At 52.4% G+C, this 11204-nt stretch overlaps 1 protein-coding gene across 3 annotated transcripts; it reads right to left on the bottom strand.

The window, feature by feature from the left end:
• Positions 1-39: 39 nt before the first annotated feature.
• On the bottom strand, positions 40-10020 carry LOC138994666 (transcription factor CP2-like protein 1). Of its 3 annotated transcripts, XM_070394680.1 has the most exons (15): positions 9888-10020; positions 9244-9395; positions 9037-9110; positions 7458-7563; positions 7250-7356; positions 6308-6460; positions 5957-6067; positions 5239-5336; positions 4963-5017; positions 4589-4682; positions 4156-4246; positions 3651-3733; positions 3005-3150; positions 2823-2874; positions 2017-2408 (listed from the first exon to the last, which is right to left on the bottom strand). In XM_070394680.1, exons 1-15 carry the CDS (start codon positions 9968-9970, stop codon positions 2371-2373), a joined length of 1443 nt encoding a protein of 480 aa, XP_070250781.1. In that variant the 5' UTR covers positions 9971-10020; the 3' UTR covers positions 2017-2370. The 3 variants fall into 3 exon arrangements, 2 of the variants coding, with proteins under 2 accessions (XP_070250781.1, XP_070250780.1); XR_011468457.1 differs by lacking the exon at positions 4156-4246 and adding an exon at positions 40-359 and having other exon boundaries at positions 2031-2408; positions 4589-5017; XM_070394679.1 differs by lacking the exon at positions 4156-4246 and having other exon boundaries at positions 4589-5017.
• Between the last annotated feature and the right edge of the window lie 1184 nt (positions 10021-11204).

Here is an 11204-nt window from a genome sequence, read left to right as displayed (position 1 = left end):
TAAAATTCTTGTCTTAATTTGATATAACAATTCATCCTGAGTTCCTTATCTGTGCAGACCATTGCCCTTACCTCGCCTAGGAAGGAGTGAAGATGGTTAAACACAAGCTCCCAAGGCATTGCCTGACCTCCACCCAAATGACTGAGTGACCTGCTGCCTCATCTTGCTTTAGAGCTGTAAAGGTTAAAAGAGGTAATGATGGCACATTGTAAGCACTCACATGTTACCTGCTTTATTCCCTTCATTTCAGCAAATATTTCAGTGTCTGGTCTGTGCTGGAGGCTCCAGTTGAGAGATACACAAAGGTTAATGAAATGGGGCCCCTATCCTTTTGGTGGAGATGAGCAGGGGAGCCAAATCTGCAATCAAAATTTACATCTCAGGGTGTCTATCCTGCCATGAAACGCCCTCAGGGAACCTGTGGATTCATAGACCTCTCTTGAAATCCACTCAGTCTGCACGTGGTAAAGGCCTGGTCTGGGTTGGTAATTTGGGTGAGGCCACAGGGGTTACAGGGGTACAAGCAGTTGTCCATGTTGGATCAGCCCTGTATGTTGAGGGAGATACTTTTTAGGTCTACAAGGATAAACAGACTTCCCCTTCCCCAAGGATATATATATATTTTTTTTTTTTAATATATTTTATTGATTTTTCACAGAGAGGAAGGGAGAGAGATAGAGAGTTAGAAACATCGACGAGAGAGAAACATCGATCAGCCGCCTCCTGCACACCCTCCACTGGGGACGTGCCCGCAACCCAGGCACACGCCCTTGACCGGAATCGAACCCGGGACCCCTCAGTCCGCAGGCCGATGCTCCATCCACTGAGCCAAACCGGTTTCGGCTATATATTTTTTAATACCCAAGGATATTTTTTCCATTGATTTTTAGGGAGTAGAAGGGAGGGGGAGAGACAGAGAGGGAGAAACATCAATGTGAGAGAGGCCCATTGATTGGTTCCCTAGCCCACACACCCTGACGGGCTGGAGATCCAGCCTGGAACCAAGGTACATGCCCTTGACTGGAATTGATAGCGTGACCCTTCAGTCTGAACTGAAGCTCTAACCACCGGCCAGGATCCCCATTCCAGCCAGTGTTCAGAGCCTTCTTCCTTCCTGCCCTCGCTAGCCAGAGGCTACCTGGTTTAAAACTCCCCAAAGATGACCAGTAAATGATTAAAAAGGGGTTAAGCAGAGGGTGCCTTGGCCTGTTTTCCAATCCATGCATATAGGTTTTCTCTCTTCAGTATTTTTTATTTTTTTTGGTGATAAAATTTTGAGGGAAGGGAATGAAAAAAAATAAGCAGCCCTAACCGGTTTGGCTCAGTGGCTAGAGCATCAGCCTGCAGACTGAAAGGTCCCAGGTTCGATTCCTGTCAAGGGCATGTTACGTTGGTTGCGGGCACATCCCCAGTAGGGGGTGTACAGGAGGCAGCTGATTGATGTTTCTCTCTCATCGATGTTTCTAACTTTCTATCCCTCTTCCTTCCTCTCTGTAAAAAGTCAATAAAATGTATTTTTTGAAAAAGAAAAAAATAAGCAGAATAACATCACGTTTTAAAAAGCACTTAATATAAAATCGGTTTCCTGCATGGAAAAATATACACACAAAAATCAGTTTCCGGTGGATTGACCTAAAAGTGAAATGCAAAAATTTAAACTTTGAAAATGTTTGTTTATATTTATGACCTTAATATAGGGGAAGACCTAAAAATTAAAAGATTAATAAGTTCAACTGCATTTTAAAAATAAGACCCCATGGCCTCAGTGTTTAAGAAGAGTAACAGAATTTCCCAAGTCTCTAGAACTGCAGTTTGAATAAGCACAGCGATTTGATAGTTGAATGGTCTTTTGGAGGCTTTAGTGAATAGTTGTTGCCCTAACTAATTGGAATTAAAAAAAAAAATCCAGCCAGATTTATTTATTCCTATCCCAGACTCTATCCCTTGCCCTAGTCTATAGTTTAGGCAGAAGACAATTCTCGAGAGGACCATATCATCAAGAAAATAGAACAAGCATTAAGTATATATACCTTTTAAAATCAATTTGCAAAAAAGGAAGGGGTGAGTAGAACTTTAAACACAAATTGACTCATTGTTCAGCAGCACTGCTTGGGGCAGAAGCTCATCCATATTGCCAGGTTTCTTGCCTCACAAGGGTTGGCCAGTTTAGCTCATCTTGGGAAGCTGTGTCCCAGGTTCTAATAATTTGCTGCCGAGCAGTAAGAAATGTGAGCCTGGGCTGCTTGCTGCCTCCCCAGGGGAGGGATACAGGACGGTTCGGCTCTTCACCTGGAGCCTGGAGAAGCATCGAGGATTTTCTGGAGAACCAGGCCGGCATCATTTTCCTCTTGCAGCAGGGCGTCCCTGGGCTTAGGTCAGCACCAGGTAGTAGCCATCTGGATTCTGCACTGAAAGCAGTAAAAAGGGCACCACTGGGGTGAGGCTGGCCCCCAGCCACCACTAGGATGCACTCCCAACAATGAGCGGCCTGCAGCGCATCTGCCACACCCAGGTGTTCTTCCCCTCACCTCCAATCCACCTTTTTAGGAAGCCTCCCTGTGCACTGGAGCATCACAGGAGGGGCTGGGCAGGCATCCAGATAACCAGGACTACCAGCTGACTGGTCAGCAAGCACCTGCCCTTCCGTTTGATTGTTGCAGTTTGTGGGGTTTGGGGAAGGGGGGGGGGGGCTTACCTTCCATGGTAATACACTTATGAGAATGCATTTATTCAGTCACGTTTTTCCTGAGCAATAAAAGCTGTCTTTTTGCTATACGATCTCTGTCTCTGACACAGCTGTTGTCTCCCTCTAAAACTCCTACCTTTTTTCACCACGGCCACAAAGTACGATTCATCCTTAAGATTCTGAACCACCTGCAAGGGAGAAGGGGTCACTAAGACAATTCCGTTCTTATAGCCCAACGGAATAAGCTAGGGTAGGTAGGGAGAGGGAAAGGAGTGACCAGGCCTTCGTGGAGCCTTATAGGGAACCACCACCCCTTACCTGGTCGCTGAGGAGAATGAGGATACCCCCAGGGCCCTGGTGGAAGAGGCGGAGGATCTGATTGGCTGGGAGGTTCAAGAGCTCTGCCAGTTTTCCCATCAGTTCAATGGCGCTGAGTTCATCCAGAGAAATCTCTTGATAAAAGCCTGGGGTGTGGGCAGCAGGGGGTCAGTGGGGAGAGGGGTCTAGAGGGAGCCCCAGATACCAGGAGGGTGAGAGGGCACGGTAACAGCCTCATGGTGGGTGTGAGGGGAGAGAGTAAAGAAAGAAAAAGGCTTATAAACCCACTTAGTCTTCACCTCCTATTCCTCAACTTTGGGGAGGCCTCAGATTGAGGGGAGCCCCCAGTTGAAAGAGGAGATGGGACATCTACATATGAAGGACCGAAACCCAAGAACAAGATTATAATGTTCTAATCCCACATGCTAATAGAATGACAAAATCAGAAGGGGTTAGGGAGAGAGCATGGAGGAATAAACCCAGGGAGACATCCTGGAAGGAGAGGACTAGTCTGGTCATGGAAGGCAGGGAATGCAAGGAGGGCATGCAGGTCCCAGAAATGGTGGGGCACCACCCTTTCCCCAGGCCAGAAGAGGGTTCATGCGGCCACACCTGCGTTTCTTCTGGAGAGAGGCCAGAACCTCACCTAGTTCCGGGTTCTTAGGAACCTCCTTCTCTTGTCTAGAGGCCTCCTGAGCCACATACAAAGTCAGCCGGTGACGGATGGGCCTGGGCCAGGAAAACAGTCTCAGCCCTTCTTATCTGGACCATCAGCTCCCGCTTGGAGCCCCCATCCCTGGGAGAGACCCCGCCCCTCCCAGGTCTCCAGGGAGAGAAATCGCCACGCATTTCTTAAGCATGTAATGAACGCTAGATTCCGGGGGAGAGGAGATAGGAAAATCTGTCCCCAAAAACGGTGATGCAGATGGGATGGTCACAGGAGAGGTCACGGGAGCCTAATTTTTTAGCCCAGCCCTGCCAGTCTGTAACCTCAGGCAGATCAGTGTCCTTTTGGGGCCAGTTTCTTCTTTTGTAAAATGAGGGCGGGGAATAAGTGGCCTTCAAGGTGCCTCTTGACTTGGACATTCTGCTAGCTGAATTGGTAGGTGCCACTACAGAGGGCAGGGGACCCTGTTGGCAGTGCCCAGCACCTGGCTCTAAGAGTATTGAAAAGGCGGATCCCGTCGGCAGCCCCGCAGATCTGGATAAGGTCCTGCCGGGTAAGCTTCAGCAGATCGGTGCCTGCAGAGGCAGACAGAGCCAGATTGGGGAAGACGCCTGGGATCAAGGCTGGCAAGGGACACAGTCCAACATGAGTCTACCAATAGCCCTAGTATATCCGGGTAGACTTAGAGCCACACCCCGGCTCTGCCACTTGCTGGCTGTGTGTCCTTCTGCAACGTATTGAACCTCTCTGAGCCCTGTTCTCAAGGGCGAGTGTGTAAATTATATAGGATAATATGAGAGAAAAAAAACCTAGCAAGCATGGTGCCTGGCAACTCTTAGTCCTAAAATAAAAGTTAGTTGAAGGGAACACAAAAGCCAGGACAGAGGCAGGCTTCCTGCTGAGAGTCCCAGCCTCACCTGTGAAATTGGCTAGTGTCCGGCAGTAGCTGGAGAACCGGTGGCGATGTAACCACTGCTGCGTCTCCAGGATGGAGGCTCCAGGGTTCAGATCCTGAGGCATGGAGAGGGCAGTCCAGGGGACACCATGAGCCCACGGACTGAGAACAAAGGGGAAGAGAAACAACCTCTGCCCTTGGGGGGCCCAAGTCTGAGGGGGGGGGGCTCATTCTGCTGGTGGGAAGTGCGGGTCCATGCAGGGAAGTTTTGTGATCTAGGTCCATACCACATCTGTCCACCAGGGGGCAGGGCCGCCCTATTCTGGAGCGAGAGATGAGGTTGCTGAGGCTTTGGGAGAGTGGACGGGGATGGGGGTGTGGAAAGGGAAGACTCACCTCAGCTGGGCTGCCCCCCAAAGTGTCCAAGATGAATGGTGGTGAGCAGCAGAGCCTGTGGAGAAGCAGAGAGTCAGGGCCTCTTGGGTGCAGTGCAGCCAGTCTCCCACCCTGGGAGGCAGAGCTTGCCTGGTGTCATCCCAGGTGTTCCCCAGAAGCCGGGCTGAGCCTCTTCCCTGCCTCAGCACACCTCTCAGTCCCCTCCTCCAGGCCTTGGCTGAGGAGCTCTTCACTCGCGCCCCAAAGGGCTGATGGGAGGTGCGCATCCCCACTCACCGCTCTGGGGACAGGAGTTTGCAGGAGTGGGGGGAGGTCAGAGCCTGAGGGCTGAGAGGCAGGTGGGGCTCTGCACTGGGCTCTGGCCACGGTGAACACTGTGGGCAAACAGTAAGGTCGGCATGGACAGCTGGAGAGCAGTGGCAGCTGTCCCTCACCTCCCTCCAACTGCCTATTAAGAGTTGACAAAAGCCCGGCCAGTGTGGCTCAGTGGTTGAGTGTCGACCCATGCACCAGGGGGTCGCCAGTTCGGCCATTCTGGTCAGGGATCAGGGCACGTGCCTGGGAGGGCTGTGCAGGAAACATCTCTCCCTCTCCTTCCTCTCTCTAATATCAATAAAAACACTTTTTTTTAAATGTTGGCATCTACAAAATTAGCTGACAAGCAGATCTAGTTTCCACACTAAGCAAGAGAGCAAACTAGCCTGCAGGGCTGCCTGGGGGAGTTGGGCAGGCTTCCGGTGGAGCTGGCAGAAGCAGCAGCAGGAAAGCAGCTGCTCTGGGCAGAGGGAGCAGCAGTGAGGTGGCAGCGATGGCAGCACAGGAGCGGCGGCCTGGAAGGTGGCCGCTCCAGGGAGTCTTGAAGTTGGTCTTTGCAGAAAACGGGTGGAATCCCGGGGGGGCTGTGATCATCCTGAAGCAGGCACAGCCCTTGAGTCCTCAGTTTCCCAGGTGTAAATGAGGACCTTTTCTCCAAACCTGCCCCCGCAACACGCACCTCCACGAAGACCGTGCTCTCACAGGCAGCCTGATACTTGTCTCTCTCGTGCAGGGGCTGTTTCTCAACCTTCTCCCGGTCGGTTTTCAGTTTCCGGTCAGCTCCTTTGGGCTACAGGAGGGAGACATGGAAATCTCAGAGGCCCCCTCCTCACCTGCACACTTCTCTTCACAGAAGGGGCTCTAACAAAGACATCCAGCCCCATCCCTCTGTGCACAGAGAAGGAAAGAGACCCAGAGCGGGCACCGCAGGCTGAGGATCCACAGCAAAGCAGGGCCAGAATCCACACAGCCAGCGAGGCAGGGTGACAAGCCCTGAGGGGGAGGGGAAGGGGCCCGGTGCTGCCTGCACCTTGAACACCTTGATGAGGCAGCCGGCTGAATGTAGGTGTTCAGGTGGAAGCCCCTTGTCACTGGGCTTGAAAGTGTCAATCTGGAGGCGGAAGGGGACGCCTTTCTCTCCACCCTTTTTCCGAGGAGTGAACTCAGTGCTGATGCAGTGAACCTGAGGCGGAGAAGAAACAAAGAGGAAGCAGTGTGACTCCCAGCCCCACCTACCTTCCAGGGGGATTGCACCTAAAACCTGCGGCCTGCCTGTCACCTGTCAGCAGCGTCTATTCTTCAAGTGTAACTTTATTAGGTTCTTTCCCTATGTTGTACTTTACTTCCCCATGATATATAGGACATTTTAATTAGCATGTTATGAGGTTGACCTGTCTACATTTAGTATCCTTATAAATTGTCTACTTATATCCTTTGCCTGTTTTCTGTTGGTCTCTCTTCTATTTTTTCTTATTGATATACTAGAAGCCCAGTGCACAACATTCGTGCACTGAGGGGGAAGGGAGGGCTCCTCAGTTCGGCCTCCCACCATGGCCTCTGCGCTTGCCAGCCATCAGCCTGGCTTGTGGCTGAGCGGCACTCCCCCTGGTGGTCAGTGCGCATCATAGCAACCGGTCATTCTGCCATTTGGTCGATTTGCATATTACCCTTTCATTATATAGGATGATAACTTTTTATTATTAAGGCTATAACACACTAGCAACTATTTTTCCCATTTGGGGTCTCCTTTTAATTTTGCCTAGGTATTGCAGACCATGACTTTCTTAGAAGCTAAGTCCTATGTTTTGTAGTTTCTTCCATTGCTTTAATGTTTAACTAGTCCTTCCCTATGGTGAGAGTCCATAAACCTTTATCCATATTTTTCCCCCATGGTGTTTTCTGGAAGTGATTGATTTTTACTGTCCCCTTACCCCCACCTAAACTCACCTTCCTTTCCTGGCTTCAGGCTCACCTGCAGGAAGAGAGAGGTCCTCTTGGTTGGGTCCCAGTGAAACTCCACTGTGTTGAGCTGTGAGGGCAGCACCTGGGGTTCTATCACCCCCACGGACAATGGCACATCTGCAGACACAGAGTAGCAAGCAGGAAGCAAGGCTCAGCCCTCCCCACCTGTAAGGGCTTTCAAGAAAGATGGTGGCCCTAAAGGGTCCCTCCCCATTCACCGATGTCCAGGATGCGGTCCCCAGGCCGGCTCCATCTCCACCCATCCAGCTGCTGCTGCTCCGTGTACTGCAGGCGCCGGTCATGGAACACCACACGCACCACACTCTGTGGTCACAGGAAGGTGGCGCGCGTAGGCATTTGGGAACCAGTTCCCATACCTGGGGTAGGCCAACCCTCCCACCCTCTCCCCACCTTGCTTCCCACTCCCAGGAAACATGGGACTTAGAATCGCTAGATCTGTGTCCAGATGCCCACCTGCCATTCTGTGAAACTGGGGAGGTAATTTAGAGACCCTGAGCCTCAGTTTCCTCATCTGTAAAATAAGGAAGTTAATCCCTTCCCACTCTTAATCACTCTACCGGGCTCTTTTCTACATATTTTCTAACGATAAGCAAAAGTTTACGTAGAAGATCACAGAGGTAGAAAGAAGCAAACCAGCTGGGCGGTGTGGGCTCAGGAAACAAGTTATGGAGGCAAAAGAGGGGCCCTTGGAGCTTAGGAGAGAAAGGCAAGGGTAGCTGGCCTGTGCGGGAAGAAGAGGGGAGGAGAAAGGCAGGCGCGCTCTAGAAAGGGGGGTGCTAGCAGTCTTTTCTTTGCAGCACTTATCATTTTGCAATTTGTAAATCGACTTGTAATTGCATATAATTTGTGTAATTACAAGTTTGTCTCACTCAGTAGAATGCAAGCCCCCTGAGGAAAGGAATTACATCTGTCTCTTTACTGCTGAATCTCTAGCTCAGAGAATAGTTTCTGGGAATAAATGGGAGCTTAATGAATAATTTTTTAAAATCCTCACCCAAGGACATGTTCCCTTCTTTTTTTTATTAGAGAGAGAGAGAGAGAGAGAGAGAGAGAGAGATGAGATGAGAGAGAAACATTGGTCCATTACCTCTGGTATATGCCCAGAATGGGGATGGAACCTGAAACCTAGGCATGTGCCCTGACCAGAGTTGAACCTGCAACCTTTTGGTGCATGGGACAATGCTCCAATCAAACGAGCCACCCGGCCAGGGCTAAAGGGATAATTTTTTGAGAGAAGTAATTATGTGTGTGAATAACACATATCCCCCCCCCCTTTTTCTTTTCTTTCTTAATTCTCACCTGAGGATATTTTTTCCATTGATTTTTAGAGAGAGTGTAAGAGAGAAGGAAAGACAGAGAAAAATATCAATGTGAGAGAAACACATCGATTGGTTGCCTCCTGCATGAGCCCCGACCAAGGCCCCGGGCCAGGGAGAAGCCTGCAACCAAGGTATGTGCTCTTGACTGGAATCAAACCCGGAACCCTTTGGTCTCCAGGCCGACGCTCTATCCACTGAGCCAAACCGGCTAGGGCTGTAATATACTAATATTTCTATATCCCGGTTCTGCTACTTACTGGCTCTGTTTCATGGAAAAATACTTAACCTCTCTGTGCCTCTTGCCTGCACCATTCCTGCCCACCTCGTGAAGGCCACCTTAAAAGGTGGACCTGAGAGGGTGCTACCCAACAGTGACATCACAGGGATGGCACTGGCTTCCTGCCCCGTGGGACAGTCAGACTCAGCCTTTGCCGGATCTGGGAGGGGATGCACCTACCTTCAGCAGCCGTGGCCACTGGGTGGCGTCACCCAGCTTGGCGTTGCAGAGCATCTGCACCTCATAGGACTGGCCTGGGAGAGATTGGGGGACGTGTGAGCCCCACTCCGAGGGGCAGAGGTGGTGCCTGCCTCCCCAGCCCACCCTGGCACAACCTCCAGGGCTTGCTGCCCCCACTGACCCCTTTCCTTCCCAGGCCCAGCGTACCCTGGTTCAGGTAGGTCAGGGCCTCCTCCTGCTGCTTCACGGCTGGTGAGGTGGCAGCACAGAGCACGTACTGGAATGAGGGGCAGGGAGGCTCCATGCTGGGGATGTTGGGCAGCTCCTCCTGCTTCAGGTAGGGCAAGGGCAGGGACTCCCTGCAGGGAGAGGAGGCCCTGCCAGCTTTCTGCCCTGTCCACCCCACCCCCTATGGGGCATTGACTCTCTCTGCCAGGTCCTATCTCCTGGGAGCCTCCAGTTTCCTGTAGCAGGCACCCCAGCAGCAGCCAGGGCCAAAGGGGCCCCCATTCAACTCCTTTGGCCTCTGGGAGACCTCCGTTAAGATGCAAATCCCAGATACTACCAAGCATCGACAAACATCTGGCATCAATTGCTTATGTGCAACCTCAGGGCTTGCCTGATACCAAGTCAATGCCCCACCAAAGTGTCCTGTGTAGGTGGTGCTCAGGGTGTTGTGAGATGTCCCGGGACCCACTAAACCCAGGTACATTTGACCACATCCCCACCCCCAAAGGGACCCAAGAGCAGGAAGCCCATCCCCCTCTACTTGAAACAGAGGCCCTACTTGTCCACCGCAGCTCGCACCAGGGCCTTCCCTAGGGGCCGAGGGAAGGGGCTCTGGTGCTTACCTGAGCAAGCTGCTTGGCGGCCCGGGGTACAATTCCCCGGGACCGGGCCACAGGTGCTCCAGTTGGTTGTGCCAAAACAGCATCTTGGAAAGGGAGCGGGCCAGGTGTGTGACAGAGAGAGGTCAGCACTGGGTGGGGCTGGACCCACTGGGCCTCCACCGGGGGCCTCAGCCTCTCTTTATAGAAGCAAACCCACTAAAGGGTGGGGTCAGGCCTGGGGCCTCTGATTGGCTGAGCACCCAGGGCTCTAGGAAACTCTGGACCTATTAGGCAGCTTAAGCTGGGAGGAGGGGGTGGGGGAATGGTGTCCCCAGGGCTCCCTACCAATCATTAACTTGAAGGGGAGATGGTGGTACAGCAAAACAAAGTCACAGGGACGCACATCCACTCCCCCACTGTCCCCAAGAGGCCCAGGGACAAGGAGGGGACACCCTTAGGCTTCAAGATTGGCCCCAGATCCATGAGCCGTGTAGAATCCCAGAGACTCATAGGCTAGGACCCCTCACATGACCCCATGGGAGGAACCTGACCCCTCCCAGGGGATAGGACAAGCAGGCGTGCTGCATCACATGCACCTACAAAGGGTCTTTGCTCCCTGCTGGCCTCCCACCCTCCTCTTCCCCGACCCCAACACACAGGTGCAGTGATGGCAGGACACCTGTGCTTCTGCTGGGCTGCCTGGCTAGGGGGCTGGAGTTTACAGAACATAGTCCAGCTTGCTGTGGAAACAACTCGGGGGCGTGGTGCTGGCAGGGAGAGCCTGCCTGTGGGGAGGAGCGGTGTGTCTGGGGGTGACCCCTCCCAGGGCAGTAGAAGGAAAGGAGTTCCAGTGGGGTTGGTTTCTTTGCCCCTCCTCTGCCCTGGGGTACGGGGTGGACTGTTTATGGACAAATACAGTCTGCCTTGGGGAGGGCTTCCTTCCCCATGCTCAGCCCCTGTTGTCACTGTACACAGACAGCCCCAGGCCCCTGTGCCCAACCCCCAACTACTGTTTGGTGTAAACAGACAAGGGCCTTGCAGAGAGCAGAGAGACAGGCCTCTCAACACATCGCCTGAGCTCATGAGACCTTAGCTATCCAGGCTTGGTGACTCTGCAGGGCCTGCCTGGGGACAGGGAAAGCCAAAGGGTCCCCACTCAGGGCACCTCCACCTCCAGGTGCCTGGCCCTTGGTCCTGAACCTGCTTTCTTTTCCATAAACCCAGACAAAATGGAAGAGGGGAGAAGGGATGGGAACATGCCTGCCAGGGGTGCCAAAGGAGCCCAAGTACCCAAGATCCCCTGATAAGAACCCCAAGACTTGGAGAGCCCACCCATTG

The sequence above is a fragment of the Myotis yumanensis genome, unplaced genomic scaffold, assembly GCF_028538775.1.
Source record: "Myotis yumanensis isolate MYYU_CA2020_CCGP unplaced genomic scaffold, mMyoYum1.0.hap1 SCAF_16, whole genome shotgun sequence".
In the NCBI taxonomy this organism is placed as follows: domain Eukaryota; kingdom Metazoa; phylum Chordata; class Mammalia; order Chiroptera; family Vespertilionidae; genus Myotis; species Myotis yumanensis.
This window is presented reverse-complemented; position numbering and strand designations above follow the sequence as displayed.

What these genes read in the sequence shown, in the direction of transcription:
- LOC138994666 (XM_070394679.1), bottom strand. Translation starts at nt 9,970, where the DNA reads ATGCTGTTTTGGCACAACCAACTGGAGCACCTGTGGCCCGGTCCCGGG. An exon ending in GCCTCATCAAGGTGTTCAAG is followed by an intron (nt 6,068 to 6,307) that starts GTGCAGGCAGCA and finishes TCCCTCCTGTAG; the next exon opens with CCCAAAGGAGCTGACCGGAA. An exon ending in TGTGGCCGTGGTGAAAAAAG is followed by an intron (nt 2,409 to 2,822) that starts GTAGGAGTTTTA and finishes TACTGCTTTCAG; the next exon opens with TGCAGAATCCAGATGGCTAC.